The following is a 16,168-nucleotide window of genomic DNA, read 5'->3' on the forward strand; positions in this document are numbered from 1 at the left end:
GCGGGCGGCGGGGAGGGGCGGGGCCTCGGCCGGCGGAAGGCTGCGGGCGCGCCAGACCGGGATCTGAGCCGCGCCGGGGCGGGGCGGGCGCGTGGTTTTCCGCCTCCGACGTGTTTCCGGCCTTAAAGGCATTTTGCCCTTCCCTTTAAGACGCACCGCCCCCTCTCAGTCACTCCCAAGATGGCGGACCTACTGGGCTCCATCCTGAGCTCCATGGAGAAGCCACCCAGCCTCGGTGATCAGGAGACTCGGCGCAAGGCCCGAGGTGAGGATCCCAAATTCATAGCCGGCTTTCTTCGCCCGGTTCTCAGGATCGCACTCCTTCCTCTTTGGATGACCCCGCCTTCTCAACCTTGAAAGACCCCTGACCGGCCCCTTCAGAGACCCCCCGAGTCCCTAAAAGGACTGCTAACCCGCCCGCTGTTCTTAGCGGACAATGATTGGCTCCCTGAAGCTCAGCACCAGCCCCCTGCCTCTTCCTGCCCTGGCCCTCCGCAGTCCTTGTTTTCAATTCGCCCGTGGGCCCGCCTGTCCGCCGGTGGTGTGGTCTGATTGGTAGGCTGCCCTGAACCCCACCCAACCCCTTCTTGCCTACGGATCGGAGGGCGGTGAGATCGACCGCTCGGCCCCGCCTGCCCTACCGGCGCTCCGGTCCGTGGACCTCGTCCCCTTCCGATTGGATCCAGGATACGTCCATCCGCAACCCTTTCTTCCCTATTGGCCTCCTCAACTTAAAGGTCTACCGATTAAGTTTTGTTCGACTATCCTCTTAGCCCACCCCACCCTCAGCACCTCTAATTGGCTGCTGGAGCCGTTCAGTGCCCTTATGCCCCGCCTACTTGATTTAACCCGATCCCTTCTGCCGCGCTCCAACATTTCTCCTATCTGTACCCTGAAATTCCTGAGTTCCCTGGGCGGGTCGTGAATGTTGATTGGAGGAATAAGAAGGTCCCTACCCGGTCCGATTGGCCATAGTCTCCCAGCCGAGTAACTTCTCTACTGGTGGATCAAGTTGGACTTCCAGTGTAGGGCGCGGCCCGCTGAGCGGTGCAGGCCTCTTCTGCTGGCTCCGCAGCGTGTGAATGAGTCTGACAGAATGAGTGCCTTGGGGGGAGGACACCGGCTACCCACCCGTTCGAGGGAGGCCAGGACAGGCTGGGTGCCTTCAAAGTGCTCAAGTGCTGCTTAATGTCGAACTAACATCCATATTTACTGAATGGTTGCTAAGGGCCAGGGGCACACCAAAGGAGCCCGCAGTCCGGAGCATTGATGAAAATGATCACACAGGAGTTAAAAGTCAACTTTATAAATGCTCTGAAAGAAAAATAATTGTTAGGAGTGGAACTACCTAGGGCTTCTAACCTAGCCTGCAGTGAGCTGAGATCTGAAGAATAGATCATTCAGTTAGTAAGAGGGCAACACAGTGCTCCAGGCAGATATTTGAAAGCTATAAGGAAGGCGGGAGCATAATGGGACCTGGGAACTAAGTTACTTAATACTCACCACGACTGACTAGGTGGTTCACAGCGGCCGTTGACAGACTAGGAAGCTGAAGTTCAGAGTTTAGTCACTTGCCTGTGGTTACAGGGTTACTTATGGCGGCCTTTCAAACCCAGGTGTGACTTTTAAGCCCATGTGCTTAACCATAATCTTAAGTCACCTCCTCAGATGCAGAGAGAAGACTCTCAAGTCAGAACAGTCAGTGACCAAGATGGGGTGCACTGACAGTCAGGGCCCATGAGGTTGAGGGAAGGAGCGCACCTGAGCTGTCAAGCTCTGGAGCCACAGAGAGTAACTGAATAGGAAAGGAACGGGGTCCCTGGCTTCTAGGAGCTCATAGTGCGGTAGGGAAGACAAAAGTTACAGTCTCTTAGTTCTCAGCACGTGCTGTAGTGGGTGTTTGAACCAAATGTGCTTGGGCCCCAGAGGAAGAAATAATTTTTCACCATCTGACTCATGGTGGATCTCAAAGTTTGCAAGGGGAAGAAGAGCATTTCAAGCAGCAGGAACAACGTGTGCAAAGACATGAAGTGATTAGGAAAATGGGAACATATTCAGTGCAGCTGAAGGGGTTCTGATCCTGTGGAAGAAGTAGGCCTTAAGATTGTCAGCAATTTGAAATGGCAGAAGAGAGAAGAGGGGACAGTAAGACCCAAAGGTATCGAGTTCCCTTTACAGCTCAGACACCTGCACTCCCAGAGGAGAAAAATGCTGGCCATTTCAGCTTCATGTCGGCTGTAGAAATAAGAAGTGGGGGTGTTACAAAATATAGGAAGTTAAATAATTTCCTCTATCCTGTGTAGACAATGAGATGATAAACTCTTTGAGGCCAGGGCTGGGTCTGTTCCCATTATCTCCCCAAGCCTTAGAGTTCTTGGTATGTTGTAAGCAATATATAAATGTTTGCTAGTTGGTTTCCCCAATGGGAAACAGGGTTGAGCGTGATTCTCATCTCTGTTTCTCCCACTAAACTGTGAGCTCCTAAAGGGCACAGGTGTGTCTTCATCCTCTTTGTACTTCAGGGCCTAGCACCATATCAGGGATAGAGTAAATATCAATAAATGCTTGGCGAATCAACAGTAATCCTCCCTTCCTACCCTGACACCTCCCAGTGGACACAAGACCCCTCCCAAAGTCTTACACCCTCTCACCACCCATACTTCCACCCCTGACCTCATGCTGCCATTTCTTGCCCCCAGAGCAGGCAGCCCGCCTGAAGAAACTACAGGAGCAAGAGAAACAACAGAAAGTGGAATTTCGTAAAAGGGTGAGAACAACTGGAGAGACCAAAAGCAGCTTCAGAAAGGACCAACAATAAGTTAGAATTGGAAGGTTGAGGACTTAGTTTGTGTGGAAACTGTCTTAAGAGAGGTGAAGCCCAGAAGTCAGTGGCACGAGGTGGGAGAGGTGTGGGAGGCGCAAGCCTGTTGGCCCGGCTGGGGAGAGGGGTAGTGGGGTGGAGCCATCATCTCATATCTTCTTCCCTTTTCCCTCTACCAAGATGGAGAAAGAGGTGTCAGATTTCATCCAAGACAGTGGGCAGATCAAGAAAAAGTTTCAGCCGATGAATAAGATAGAGAGGAGCATACTGTGAGTGTCTCTGGGCTGGGGCGACAGGAAGTGGGTGGTCAAGGAGGCACGAAGGGTGAAAGGTTCAGAGGGGAGAACCTCCTAGAGGAGGGCACTGGCCCCCCTCATGGCTTCACATCCTCTTTCCCTTTGGCTCCCCCTCCCCAGACATGATGTGGTGGAAGTGGCTGGTCTGACATCCTTCTCCTTCGGGGAAGATGATGAGTGTCGCTATGTCATGATCTTCAAAAAGGTAAAAGGCCCGAGTTGAGTACCCCACTCTCTCCTTTTCAGCCTGTACCCTACCCCAGGGGAGAAGAATGAGGTAAACTATGTATGTGGAACCTTGACCCCATCACCCACTTCTTTCCCAGGAGTTTGCACCCTCAGATGAAGAGCTGGACTCCTACAGGCGTGGCGAGGAGTGGGACCCCCAGAAGGCTGAGGAGAAACGGAGGCTGAAGGTGAGTTATGCCTGGTAGCCCCTGGGACCCTGCCACCCACTATCTGGGAGGGGCTGGGGCCAGGCCTTGAGCTCCGGTTTCCCCCTCTGCACCCTCAGGAGCTGGCCCAGCGACAAGAGGAGGAGGCGGCCCAGCAGGGACCCGTGGTGGTGAGCCCGGCCAGCGACTACAAGGACAAATACAGCCACCTTATCGGCAAGGGGGCAGCCAAGGATGCGGCTCACATGCTCCAGGCCAACAAGACCTACGGCTGTGGTGAGGCCACAGTGGAGGCTGGGAGGGGGCAGGGAAGAGGAGCACAGTATTGGGGGGAAGGAAAGGGGAGGCCAAGGCACAGGGCTTCTAGGTCCTCCCACTCTCCCATCTGCCCCTAGTGCCCGTGGCCAACAAGAGGGACACACGCTCCATTGAAGAGGCCATGAACGAGATCCGGGCCAAGAAGCGTCTGCGGCAGAGCGGGGAAGAGTTGCCATCTACCTCCTAGGCACCCCAGCTCCCCGGGGCAGGGCGAGGGCAGGGAGGGACGAGGCTGCTGCTATTAGAACCCATCCTGGAGCCCCACCTTCTAACAGCTGTCACTCAGGCTCAGTGTTTGTCACTGTTCGAGCTCAGATACGTACGTGGGGTGTGTGTGTGTGTGCGTGTGTGTGTTTGTTAGTATGTGAAAGTGTGAATGCTCAGGTGGGTATTTAATCTGTATTATTCTGTTCGTCCTGGAATTTTCTTCCCCATGGGGCTGGGGTTACTTTACATTCAATAAACACTGTTTGACCCAATGTCTTGGTTCGTTAGCAGAGAGAAAGGTAGGCTCTGGAGAGGAGGTGAAATAATTATAGGTTGAATAATATAAACTTGGTTTTGTGGGCCAAAGATGGCCAAATATTGGCACTTTTGCAGAAATTCCTAAGGGATGATATTTTTTAAGAGCACAGTCACTACGGCCAAGTGGTCTAGCTTTGGATCCTGGCTGTGCCACTTCCTATCACCTTGGGTAAAGTATTTTGCCTGTTTGTGACTCAGTTTCCTCACCAGTAAAATGGGGATAATAATGGTAACTACTTGATAGGACTATTTCAAAGATTGCACAGGTCAATGTATGTTAAATATTGAGAATAGTTTCCTATCCTCGAGGCTCCATGGAAATGTAGCTGCTTTGATTTCCATGACCATCCTCACCAAGTACCTTAATTTCATAAAGACGAGCACTCAGACCTCAGCACTGCAGTGCCCTCCGCAGACCCCATAAATTTCCATTTCCGGGCAGATCTGATCCAGCTTCCCCCTCATGGTGATGTCAGACCTTGGTCCCCCACCTCTCTGGAGCTGGTTCAATGTTCTGTCAGTTCCTCTTCAGCTTCATTTCCCATAATACACTGGCTTTCCCCTGCCTCCTTCCATAATGTGAGGGTAATGGTTCTACATCCAGCCCAACTTCCTCTCTGACCAGTCCCTCACTTCCTCCTTGTAGCAGTGGATTCCATGTCCACTCGCCCCTCCTGCCCCTACCTCTCCACCTCCTGTCTGATCCAGCTCAGGGACCAGCATCTCCTCTCCCCCTTCCCATAAACGAGCAGGCCACTGCCTTGGCTGGCACCAGTGTTTTATTTCAGAGGGAAGGGTTTGAAGGCCCAGGTCTGTCCTGTGCACTCCTGGGGCCTCCAACCTCTCACTTGGCCTTCGGGTTACGGAATTTGCGTCCAGCAAAGACAGCCTTGTCCCCAAGAGCCTCCTCAATCCTGGAAGACAGACATGGTCAGGGCTGTGATATTCCAACCCAAAAGCCCTCAGCTCCGGATGCCCAGGCCCACTGTGCCCACGGTACCTCATGAGCTGGTTGTACTTGGCCAGACGCTCTGAGCGGCAGGGGGCACCAGTCTTGATCTGAAGAGAGAAGAATTACAGGAGTTGTAAGAGATTAGAGAGAAGGGATTGCACCTAGCCCCGAGGGAGCAACCTGTGGTGGCATTCAACTCCAGGGCAGAAGGCCAGAGACCCCAAGAAAACTCAGACACTGGGCAAAGGAGGGCCCAGGAGTACCTGTCCTGTGCAGAGCCCCACCACGAGGTCGGCGATGAAGGTGTCCTCGGTCTCTCCGGAGCGGTGGCTCACCATCACCCCCCAGCCGTTAGACTGAGCCAGTTTGCAGCTGGGTGGAGAGGACACTTGATAAGGCCTGGTGGGACTTCCTCAGGATGAAAGCCAGGGGCTGAGTGGGGCCTTTCCCTTTTATTTTGGGGGGTGGGAGATGTGTGGGGAGGGTAAAGTTCTTGGGGAAAGAGAGAAGGGGAGATACCTGATCTTGAATTTGGATTCCTGAGATGCTAGTGGGAAGAAGCAGAATCTGGGAGATGGGGATGGCAGGGGTGGGGACGGGTTGAGGCAGGGTGACAATGACAAAGTTCCAGGGTCAGGTCAGGAGTTAGTCAAAGGTTTGAGGTTGAAAGGGTGGGGTGGGTCAGGAGCCAAGCGAGAGTCAGACCTGGAGTTAGTGGACAAGAGGGTAGATGGAGAGGGTAGAGCTGGGTGGAGGGAGGCCATGATGCCCTGGTCCAAGAGGCACTTACGCCTGGATGGATTCAGTCACCGAGCCAATCTGGTTGACCTTCAGCAGCAGGCAGTTGCAGGCCTTCTTCTCCACAGCCTGGGCAATCCTTTTGGGGTTGGTGACTGTGAGGTCATCCCCCACGATCTGGATGTTGACCCCCGAGAGGAATGAGGTCCAGGTAGCCCAGTCATCCTGGTCAAACGGATCCTCAATGGATACCACTGGTGGGGGAGGGGAGCAGAGTCGGGTTAAAGGTCAGAAGGGCTTCACAAAGGGGTAATGGGTCAGAAAATTGCAGTGGGGCTAAGGATGAGAGGGACTGAGGTGGTGGAAGCGGAGGGGCCGAGGCCAGTGTGCTGGGCAGCTGCTGGGGACTTGGGCAGGAGCACTGGAAGCCGGGATCTCACCAGGGTAGTTCTTGATGAAGTTCTTGTACAGTTCACCCAGCTTCTCCCCACTGATGTGCCGAGCGGGGTCATCAGGTGACTTGAAGTCGAGATCGTACTTCCCGTTGCGATAGAACTCAGATGCTGCTACATCCATGCCAATCACCACTTTGTCGGGGTAACCAGCTGCCTGGATGGCCGTCTTCAGCAGCTCCAGCGCTGGGAGAGGGCAAGGGAGGACTTGAGGCTCCAGTGCATCCCATCTCCATGGGGACCCCAGGGGCCCTGCCCCCCCAGGTGCTCACACTGACCTTCATTGTTCTCCAGGATGTTGGGTGCAAAGCCGCCCTCATCACCCACGTTGGTGGCATCCTTCCCATACTTGGCTTTGATGACCCCCTTGAGGTGGTGGTAGACCTCGGCCCCGATGCGCATGGCTTCCCTGAAGGAGCTGGCTCCCACAGGCAGGATCATGAACTCCTGCATAGCCAGCTTGTTTCCAGCATGGGAGCCCCCGTTGATCACGTTGAAGGCCTGAGACAGGGAGAGGGTGCTCAGAACTTGGGCCAGTTTCCAGGAATCAAGAAGGGATTGGGGTGGGGAAGGTGAGGTCAACATGGAATCCTGGATCCCCTACTTACTGGCTGGTCTAGGATGAATAATTTTACTCCTCAGAGCCTCTGCCCTCATTTTCATAAAATGGGGATATCACCTGCTTATCTGCAGGATCTTAGGTGGAAAATTAAGAGAAGTTGGATGTACCGTTCTTAGCACGTGCACCTAACACTGACATGGCACTTACTACAGGCCAGGCACTGCTCTAAGTTTTTTACATATATTTTATTGGCTCATTTCATTCTCTAAACCACCCTGTAACTAGCTACAGTTTATTATCCTTCACTTTACAGATGAGGAAACTGAGGCTCAGAGAGGTTCAGTAAACTTGCCAGAAGTCACACAACTAGGTAAGAGACAAAACCAGGATTCGAACCCAGCAGCTTGTCTCCAGAGCTCAGGCTCTTATACAGTCTGCCTAGTAAGTAACAATAAATGGTAACATTATTGTTGTGATTAATTCAAAGAGTTTCCATAAATAGCAAATTTGGTTTCATAAGGATTAAAGAAGACACAAAAATAAAATGCCCAGATCTTTGCCATGAAGAAGCTCTCCATCCGATCTGGGGCTGGAGCACAGCAGAATGAAAAACTGGAGTAACTAAGCCTGGGATTGGAATGTGAAGGAGCCAGTTACATCTAGGGAAAGACGCAGACAGAGGTTGAAGGGAAGGTTTGGATTGTGGGAAAGGGGAGGGCTGGACGGCAGTAGGAGAGGTTCCATTTCAGGAAACTGTTTCTTGGAAGCTGGGTCTGGAAGGTGGGTTTTCTGGGGGCTTCCCCTGCCCGCCCCCCGATGGGTGGAGTGCCTGTGGGGTGTGGCCGGGTGGCTGCACTCACGGGGACTGGGAGGATCAGCTCTGGGTTCCCCGCGAGATCTGCAATGTGTCGGTAGAGCGGCACCCCCTTCTCAGCTGCTCCAGCCTTACACACAGCCAGGGACACGCCCAGGATGGCATTGGCCCCAAACTTGGCTGGAGGAAGCAAGTATAAACTGTGAGTGCTCCAACCACAGGGTTTAGGGCTGTCTTCCAGAATGTCCCCTCTGGTCACCCCAGAAAGAATCCAGAGCTCCAAACCACCAGGTACTGAGTAAGTTAACAGATGTCTTCCCCATCCCACCAGGCCCCGGGATCCCCCACCCTAGGGAAACTTGTCAACTTCACATCCTTGTCCACAGACCGGCCCAAGCCTGGCATGGGGCAGGCATCAGGAAATGCCTGGGGGATGAGTACAAATCCCGCCAGTTACACTGTGCCCCGAAATGTGGGATGCAGAAATAATCCTAACCAGACCTTAGGCTACAGTCCTCCCCTATCCCGCCCCTGCAGTTCACCCCCGCCCCCCACCAGCCCCCACATCCAGTGTCCCTAGCCCTTCACTCACATTTATTCTCTGTCCCATCCAGCTCAATCATAAATTTGTCAACTTTTTCTTGATCCACCACACTTAGTTTCTGGAAGGGCAAGTTTGAGGAGGGGAGAGCAGAGGTTAGATTTCTCAGGAGTCAGGATGTGAGCTAGAGGAAAAAGACATGCAGGTATCGGGGCAGAAGGCTTGGTTGGCCAAGCCTGAGCTTCTGGGGATGAGGCAGTAGGTGAAGGAGTGCGTCTTCTACTTGCCTTTTCCAGCAGCGCAGGGCCAAGGGTCTTGTTGATGTGTTCCACAGCTTTCAGGACCCCTGGAGAGACCGCGCAGAGCAGGGGGTTCAAGAGACCTATGCAATCAGGTCTCTTCCCGTGGCCCCCAGCTCCTGGAGAACTTTCAGTTCCCCTTTCTCTTCCGAGGCCCAACCTTTTTGGCACCAGGGACCAATTTCATGGAAGACAGTTTTTGCATGGACCAGGCATGGGGTGGGGGTACGGGATGGTTTCCATATGGTTTCCAAGTGCATTCTATTTATTGTGCACTTTATTTCTAATCTAATGTTGCCAGTGATCTGACAAGAGGTACCAGTCCATGCCCTGGAGTTTGGGGACCCCTTCTCTACCTTATGTAGACATCACATGCCACATTCTGAAACCCCCCTCACATATGGCTCCTCCAGCCTTTCCTCACCTTTCCCCAGGTAGCGAGATTTATCTCCATCTCTTAGTTCCAGAGCTTCATAGATACCTGTGGAAGCGCCACTGGGCACAGCTGCTCGGAATCGGCCTGGGGTGGGAGGAATTGGAAGATCACAGAGAGTCCCATTTACCTCCAAAGGGCCGAAGGGACAGAGGGCAGTGGAGAGAGACCAAGGCTCCTCGCTGGGGGGTGGGGAGGTGGGGTGGGGGCGGAGTCAAGCTGGAAGAGCAAGGCCTGGGGAGAAGTCTGGAGAAGGGGATTCCAGAGAAATGAGGGGATGTGGCATGCAGCTGGGGGGCAAAGGCAGATGGAGTTGGGGGTCTTCCCAGGTAAACCAATTCAATGGCCCTGGGTTACCCTTGGCCGTGTGCAGGTCCACCTCCACAGTGGGGTTGCCCCTTGAGTCCAGGATTTCCCGGGCAAAGATTTTCTGCATGGCCATGGCTGTAGGGTGAGAGGTGTGAATGAGTATGGACAGCTGATCCCTTAAGGAACCCCAAATCCCTTGCCCTTTAAGAGTCTTCCCCACCCCAAGGAGGCAGGTGCTGGAGCTAAAAATACCCCACAAAAAGGTCACAGACCAAAGTGGCAGGCGCAGCCCCCTCCCCCACTCAGAACAGCTCCTGTTCCACCCTCCCATCCTCAGAATAAGGGGCCTCTCTTTTTAAAACTCCACTACTTGCTGAACTCTATCTCCCACAAAGCTGCACTATGCCTTCTCCCTCCACCCCCTGGCCAAATACTCTGTTCTCCATGGCTTCCTAGCCTTCAAAGCCTCTCCTGTTACTCTACTTCACTTTTCCTGATCCTCAGCCTTCTCCAAATCCTCGGGGGCCCCAAATTCCACCACCTGACTCCAACTCTAACTCCCGTTCTCTGTCATCTCTGTCTGCCTCCCTTCACAGTCTTGTTTTTCTATCCTTGGGTACCCCCATCCTGTGTGCTCCAATCCCTCCAGGATTCTTAAGCACAAGCTGACATTTCCCCCAGGCCAGTACAGCCCTCATCCTTTACCACCCCTATCCCCTGGGGCTGGAAGATTCACCAGACCTGGGATGTCTTCGCTGGGCTCTGAGTCTAGGTGGCAGCTGGGACAGTGTCAGCTTACCCCCTCTCAGGCCGGGCATTTATCCTGGAGCCACCCTGTACCCCAGCCAGCCCCGCCTCTCCCCCTCTCCATCCTCCCCCAGAAGCTGGGCTGGCAGCCAAGTGCCCACTACAGCCTAAAGCAGAAGCCTTTGGCCCTAGGCACCTGCCCCCTTCCCAAAAGGTCAATGACTATCCCCTCCTTTCTCTGTTCTCCAATAAAAGTCCTTATTTTTAATTCCATTCCTGGGGAGAAAGAGGAGAGGGGCTTCAGAATGAGGGGGTGGGGGGGTCTCTCCCGGTGTCAGGATTGTATTCCTCTTTTGCAAAGGTTAAAGAGGAACTAGTGCCCTTTAGGAAAGGCCAAGGGTAACCTGAGCCCTACAGGGCTGGGGAGGGGGCCTGGAAGAGGGGCTGCAGGAGTGACATCCACAGCTCACTTGGTGGGCGGGGGACTGTCTCCATCCTCAATGGGAGCTGGGGAGGGGGTTCCGGCCGAGAGCAGAGCTCTAAATTGAACTGCCCACTCAGAAGGCGAGAGGGTCTCACCTCTCAGGGTCCTCATGGCGGCCTCTCTCCGCTCCACCCCATCCTACCCTCTCCGGGCCGGCGAGGGGAGTGGGGGAGGGGGAAGGCAGACGAATTTAGACAGGCCCTAGGAGTTGGCGCGGCGCCCTGCTGATACCGCTGGGACAGCACTTATCGCCTGCGTGGAAGCTGTCAGTCAGAAGCCCTTTCTCCACCGATCGCGACCGCGGGCGCTTTAGGGCGTGATCCCAGCCCATCAATGAATGGTGCTGAATCAAAAGTGGCCAAAAAAATGAATGGACAGAAGGTGAAGTGCCCTTTTCTGAGCGTCTGACCCCCGGGGGTCAGTCGGGTGGGCCTCTAGCATGGCGGGGAAGTGGGTCTCTGCACTCTGATTCTCTCCGTCTCAGCGGATGTGGCGGGAGTAAGGTCAGCCCTGACTTTGGCTGCAGCCCCGGCCGGGAGCGGAGGGCATGCAGGTTTCGAGCCGGCTGGCCGGCCGGCGGGCGAGGGTCACCGGCTTCTCGGCTCTTCGCCCGGGACTCGTGAGACCTAGCCTGCCGGCGCCGGAGCCGCCGGCGCCGGGTGACTCACCCCCAAGCTCTCTCCCGAGCTCCCCTCCCCGCCCTGCCCCGCGGTGTGTCTCCCAGCCCCCTCGCCACCCCCCGCCCCTTATCTCTGGCCGCTCCCTCTCGGGAGATTTCCACCCTGGGGTAGGGGGTGCGGTAGGCCAGAGGTCAGGATGGCGGGCGGGGAGCGCCGCCACGTGCCCGCCTGCGGCCCCGCCCGAGCTGGCCAGTGACTCAGCCGCGGCGGCTGTCGAGGAACACCGGTTCGGGGGGCGTCGGGTGCTCCGGGGGTTCCGAGTGGCCGCGCCCGCTGCGGAGGACCGGAGGGATACGAAGCCCCTTCGCGCCCGGGAGGCGCCCCTCCCCCGAGGGACCGGAAGCGGCCAAGCCCCTCAGCGGCCCCGGCGGCCAGCGCAAACTAGTCACCTAAGCCGGACTCCAGGTCCTGCCCCACCCGTTTCCCGGTGGACAGCGAGCGAGCTCATCGCACACAAGTTCTTAGCCTAAGTTTTACTGAAAAAGGAGGGAAAAAAAAGAAAACCCCAAAGGCCAAAGTTGAAGGGACATTCCCCCTCTTGAAAAAGTTGCAATCTTGAGAAACCGCTTAGTATTCTTCCGCCTTGGAAAATAGGCCCGCCCGTCTGGCCCCACGGTCCTCAATGACCTCTGCAGACAACGGGCCAAGGGGCACAGCCGGTGACCCAAACTGCTGACCGGGGTTCGGGCAGGGCTGGGACGTGGAGTGAGGAATGAGGCTGGGGCTGATCCAGTGAGACACAACCCCCTGGAGTCGAGGTGGGCGCCAGTGAGTGCCGCTTGTGCCGCTCGGGCAGATGCTGGGGACAGAAATGTCCCTGGTGGGTGCCTTCAGTTCTGAAGACAGCCGGGGGTATTTGGTCAAATTTCCCTTTACTGCCTTATTTCTTGAATAAATAAAATCAAGAAGGCAGAAGCGGCCAGGCACACGCCACGCCTCGCCTCCGCCCCTTCCGCCTGGCGGGAGACACGTCCCCGGCCTGCCGGCCTCCGCCGAGGGTCCAAATCCGCCCCGCTTGGCGCGCCCGGGCGCGCGCCCGCGAAGCCCGCCGCCTGCCCCAACCGCCCCACGCGCTTTCCCTCCCAGCCCCGGCGCAGGCGCGGGCGCACGCGCCCCGCCGCCGCCGCCCGCCGTTCCAGCCCCCGGCAGAGGTGGGGGAAGGGGGAGTCATTCTGTTTAACCCTGAGTTACCCGAATCCTCCTTAATTTGCTAAATTTGTAGTTTGCTATTTCTTACTTCTTTCACTTTCCTTCTTCCCTCTGGCTCACTCCCTTTCCCTCCACTAAAGTCAGATAGTTTAGGCGGAGTGGAGCGGGCCTTAACCTTAACTCATCCCCACCCACCCCCATCCTTTTTGCCTCGCTTTCCATCGAACTCTGCAAATTTTGCAATAGGGGGAGGGATTTTTTAAATTGCATTTGCAAAGTTCGGTATCTGGGCAGGCGAGGGGAGGGAGAGAGGGAGTGGGGAGCAGGCCCCGCCCCCACCGCCCTTTGCAAATAAAAATCTAGGGGGGTGGGGAGGAGCAGGAAGTGGCGGTGCGAGGGCTGCTGCACAGCTAGCAGAGCCGCGGTCCGGACAGCAGCGCGTGCCCCAAGCTCTTCGTCTTCCCCCGCCCGCCAGCCCGAGCCCAGCCCGTGGCCCCAGCAGCAGCCCCGAAAGCAGCCCCAATAGCAGCGCCATGGCCGGGTGGAACGCCTACATCGACAACCTCATGGCGGACGGGACCTGTCAGGACGCAGCCATCGTGGGCTATAAGGACTCGCCCTCCGTCTGGGCCGCCGTCCCCGGCAAGACCTTCGTCAACATCACGGTACTGAGAGGCCTGCACGGTCCTGGGAGCTGGCCCGTCTTGGACCCTGAGGGAGGGACTCGGGTGGGGGCGGGCGCGGTCTGCGGAGGGCGGCGAAAGGCCGTGACCCGGTCCTTGCCCTGGAAGTGGCGCGAATGGCGGCAGCACGTGAGCGGGCCCCTCCATGGCCCCCTTAGTCCACCGCCCCGGGCGGCGGCGCCCAGCCCGCCCGCCGCCCCGCTTTCCGCGACGGGGCGTTACATCCGGGGCACAGGGCGGGGAGGGTGCGCCGCCCGGTGCGGCGGCCCACTTCCGCCTCCTCCAGGGCGGGTTGGGCACGCGCCGTAGTTTCTACCCGGGATTTTGATTGAGAAGGGACTTGGGGACCCCTGGACCCCTAGCTCCACTTCCGGCCGCCAGCTCGCGCCCCTTCCACCATTGTTCCTCTGATACGGGAGGGAGCCCCAGTCGCATGGCCTGGGTCCCTGGCTCGACCTCCGTGGGTTCCCTGCCCCTCCCAACTCCATTAGAGACGGCTAGGGCGCCACACGACGCCCCCCTCCCGGCCAGTCGGCACGTCGGACTCAGCATTCCTGTGAGACCAGTCTCGGGTGTCCCCTCGCCCTCCCTTCCCGCCATCCGGCAGGGCCTGGAGCAGGGGAACTTTGTGAGAAGTTCTAGAACAGGATAAGTGAAGGAAGAAGGGATGACTACTGCTGTCCCCATCACCACCTCTCCAGTCCACACTGCCCGGAAGTGGGGAGGGGGAGCGGAAGTTCTAAAGGGGGGGAAGGGGATTTCCGGGCGGGAGGGGACCGGATGTGGGGATTTGGGGTGTAAGGGGGAGGGGAAGATACGATCCCCGGGGTATCTAGACCCGAGAGCTGGCTTGTCGGGTCTAGCCCCAGGCCCCCTCCAAAAGTTCTGCAACTTTCCCTGAATGCCCCCAGGCATTTGCTTCCTCATCTTAAGAGCATAGCTACCTGAACCTAAACTCTAGGTTACTTAGAGACCCAGGCGTCCGGGCCCCTAACAACTCCTGCAGAACCTTTGACCAAATAAGGGCAAAGTTGCTTCTCCTGCTTTGCCCGCCCCCTCCCTTCCCCTCTTCGCTTCTGCTTTTCCTGAAGGAGAGTTCTGAGCATCCAAGGCTCTCCACTCCATTCTCTTAACTGGTTTTTGGCCCCATTTATTTACTGGGTTTGCTTTCCCGATTAAACGACATCTAAATAGACATCTGAGTCAGGGGACTATGTCGTCCCTTCCTCTTAACATTCTCTAGGTTTCAAGATCATGTTTTTGTGCACTTCCAACAATCCTGAGTTTCTCAAATTTCACGAATGTGTACGAAGCACATAACATACACTTCTCGCCCAGGGGGTTTGGCTTCCTTGAGAAATGGAGGCAGGTGGGAACTCTGGTGTATTGACTGACTTGCTGGGTGCGTGGTTCCCTTTTCAGCCTGCTGAGGTCGGTATCCTGGTTGGCAAAGACCGGTCAAGTTTTTTCGTGAACGGGCTAACGCTTGGGGGCCAGAAATGTTCTGTGATCCGGGACTCACTGCTGCAGGACGGAGAATTTACCATGGATCTTCGTACCAAGAGCACCGGTGGAGCCCCAACCTTCAATATCACTGTCACCATGACTGCCAAGAGTGAGTTTTTCTTACCCTTTCTCTAGCTCCAAAATCCCTAACGTACCTCCTTTTGTTAATCTTTTGGGTTCTTCTGTGTGGATCACTTAGTATGAAAGGATCAAACCAGGTTTCTACTCCCCAGCGTGCTGGATGCTGGGGCACTAAATTGTTCCTTTAGTTCTGTCTCAGTTCCTCACCATACGGTATAAAGAAGTTGAACTGTATTACCTCTTAAGTTCCTTCTTACCTTGAGCATTTTCAGAGGAGAAACTCCCTGTTTTCTTGGAGGAGGTAAAAGGTTCATAGTAAGTCAGCATTCAGCTCTTGTCCTTTGAGCTCTCTTGTGAAAACTTAAGAGGTGGCCGGCTCATCCACAGCCATTTCTAGCCTGAACATATGAGTCAACAGTCCAGGAGCCTTTGACCCCTAAATTTTACTGTGCTCCTTTCCAGCCTTTAAGCTTGATTTTCCCCTTTTGAAAAGACCTATTGTTTCAGGGTGACTGACAGCCTGCCTGTGTGTGGGGGGTTGGGAGAGATGAGGTTGGGTTACAGCCCCCAGGGTTAGACAGCTGCTGAACAGCTGGCAGGGGGTGGGGTGGTGACACCTGGGTCCTAGCCTCCTCTCTCTTTCCTCCAGCGCTAGTCCTGCTGATGGGCAAAGAAGGTGTCCACGGCGGTATGATCAACAAGAAATGTTATGAAATGGCTTCTCACCTGCGGCGTTCCCAGTACTGACCTCGTCTGGCCCTCCCCTCACCACTGCTTTTGCACCCCTCTCCTTCCCACACACATACATACACCATTTTTATTTTTTGGGCCATTACCCCACACCCCTTATTGCTGCCAAAACCACATGGGCTGGGGGCCCGGGCTAGATGGACAGACACCCCCTGCCCCCAACCCATACCCCTCCTGTGTGTGGTTGGAAAACTTTTTTGTTTTTTGGGTTTTTTTTCTGAATAAAAAAGATTCTACTAACAAGGTGCTGTGTGGTTTTAGCCTGGGTGTCGGGATGGAGGACAGCTCTTGTGACCTGCCTCCTTTATCCTGGCTTGGGGTTAGAAGCAGCAGGAGGGTTGAGGGCACTACAAAGTCAAGATTTTGAGCTTCTTGCTTTCATGTCCAGGACTAAACACCTGCTTCAGCCCTGCCTGGCCAGATTGACCAGGCCTTCCACAATAACACATCCAGCCCTAGGTCCCCAGTGTGCTAGCTGAATTGGTGGATAATGGAATAGAGCCATCCAGACCAGAGAATGGGTCCAGGCCTGCGGGCAAGGCAGGGCCAGTTGAGTCATCCTCATGTGTGGGTGGGGCTCTCCCTCTCTGAGTCACAACAGATGCCTACTGGGGCTGTCCCCAAGACAGCAGG

General features: G+C 55.7%; 3 protein-coding genes across 4 annotated transcripts; 2 read left to right on the top strand and 1 right to left on the bottom strand.

Annotated features, from left to right (window-relative positions):
- The first annotated feature begins 67 nt into the window (after positions 1-67).
- Positions 68-4,309, top strand: SPAG7 (sperm associated antigen 7). The gene is made up of 7 exons (XM_020912891.2): positions 68-265; positions 2,700-2,767; positions 3,002-3,090; positions 3,238-3,322; positions 3,444-3,533; positions 3,632-3,788; positions 3,908-4,309. Exons 1-7 carry the CDS (start codon positions 181-183, stop codon positions 4,015-4,017), a joined length of 684 nt encoding a protein of 227 aa, XP_020768550.1. The 5' UTR covers positions 68-180; the 3' UTR covers positions 4,018-4,309.
- Positions 4,310-5,116: 807 nt separating this feature from the next.
- ENO3 (enolase 3) lies at positions 5,117-11,273 on the bottom strand. 2 transcript variants are annotated; one of them, XM_020912941.2, is made up of 12 exons: positions 10,782-11,273; positions 9,504-9,590; positions 9,138-9,233; positions 8,702-8,760; positions 8,466-8,535; positions 7,920-8,053; positions 6,776-6,998; positions 6,486-6,683; positions 6,098-6,299; positions 5,571-5,679; positions 5,356-5,414; positions 5,117-5,269 (listed from the first exon to the last, which is right to left on the bottom strand). In XM_020912941.2, the coding sequence occupies exons 1-12, from the start codon at positions 10,795-10,797 to the stop codon at positions 5,200-5,202; spliced, it is 1,323 nt and encodes a 440-aa protein (XP_020768600.1). In that variant the 5' UTR covers positions 10,798-11,273; the 3' UTR covers positions 5,117-5,199. The 2 variants fall into 2 exon arrangements, with proteins under 2 accessions (XP_020768600.1, XP_020768601.1); XM_020912942.2 differs by lacking the exon at positions 10,782-11,273 and adding an exon at positions 10,197-10,296.
- Positions 11,274-12,890: 1,617 nt separating this feature from the next.
- Positions 12,891-15,778, top strand: PFN1 (profilin 1). The gene is made up of 3 exons (XM_020912952.2): positions 12,891-13,180; positions 14,621-14,813; positions 15,435-15,778. Exons 1-3 carry the CDS (start codon positions 13,049-13,051, stop codon positions 15,530-15,532), a joined length of 423 nt encoding a protein of 140 aa, XP_020768611.1. The 5' UTR covers positions 12,891-13,048; the 3' UTR covers positions 15,533-15,778.
- The last annotated feature ends 390 nt before the right edge of the window (positions 15,779-16,168 follow it).

This window comes from Odocoileus virginianus, chromosome 17, assembly GCF_023699985.2.
Source record: "Odocoileus virginianus isolate 20LAN1187 ecotype Illinois chromosome 17, Ovbor_1.2, whole genome shotgun sequence".
Classification (NCBI taxonomy): domain Eukaryota; kingdom Metazoa; phylum Chordata; class Mammalia; order Artiodactyla; family Cervidae; genus Odocoileus; species Odocoileus virginianus.

What these genes read in the sequence shown, in the direction of transcription:
- SPAG7 (XM_020912891.2), top strand. Translation starts at nt 181, where the DNA reads ATGGCGGACCTACTGGGCTCCATCCTGAGCTCCATGGAGAAGCCACCC. An exon ending in AAGTGGAATTTCGTAAAAGG is followed by an intron (nt 2,768 to 3,001) that starts GTGAGAACAACT and finishes CCCTCTACCAAG; the next exon opens with ATGGAGAAAGAGGTGTCAGA. An exon ending in AGGAGAAACGGAGGCTGAAG is followed by an intron (nt 3,534 to 3,631) that starts GTGAGTTATGCC and finishes CTGCACCCTCAG; the next exon opens with GAGCTGGCCCAGCGACAAGA.
- ENO3 (XM_020912941.2), bottom strand. An exon ending in GCCCTGCGCTGCTGGAAAAG is followed by an intron (nt 8,536 to 8,701) that starts GCAAGTAGAAGA and finishes TTGCCCTTCCAG; the next exon opens with AAACTAAGTGTGGTGGATCA. An exon ending in AGCTGATCCTCCCAGTCCCC is followed by an intron (nt 6,999 to 7,919) that starts GTGAGTGCAGCC and finishes TCCCTGTCTCAG; the next exon opens with GCCTTCAACGTGATCAACGG.
- PFN1 (XM_020912952.2), top strand. Translation starts at nt 13,049, where the DNA reads ATGGCCGGGTGGAACGCCTACATCGACAACCTCATGGCGGACGGGACC. An exon ending in AGACCTTCGTCAACATCACG is followed by an intron (nt 13,181 to 14,620) that starts GTACTGAGAGGC and finishes TTCCCTTTTCAG; the next exon opens with CCTGCTGAGGTCGGTATCCT. An exon ending in TGTCACCATGACTGCCAAGA is followed by an intron (nt 14,814 to 15,434) that starts GTGAGTTTTTCT and finishes TCTTTCCTCCAG; the next exon opens with CGCTAGTCCTGCTGATGGGC.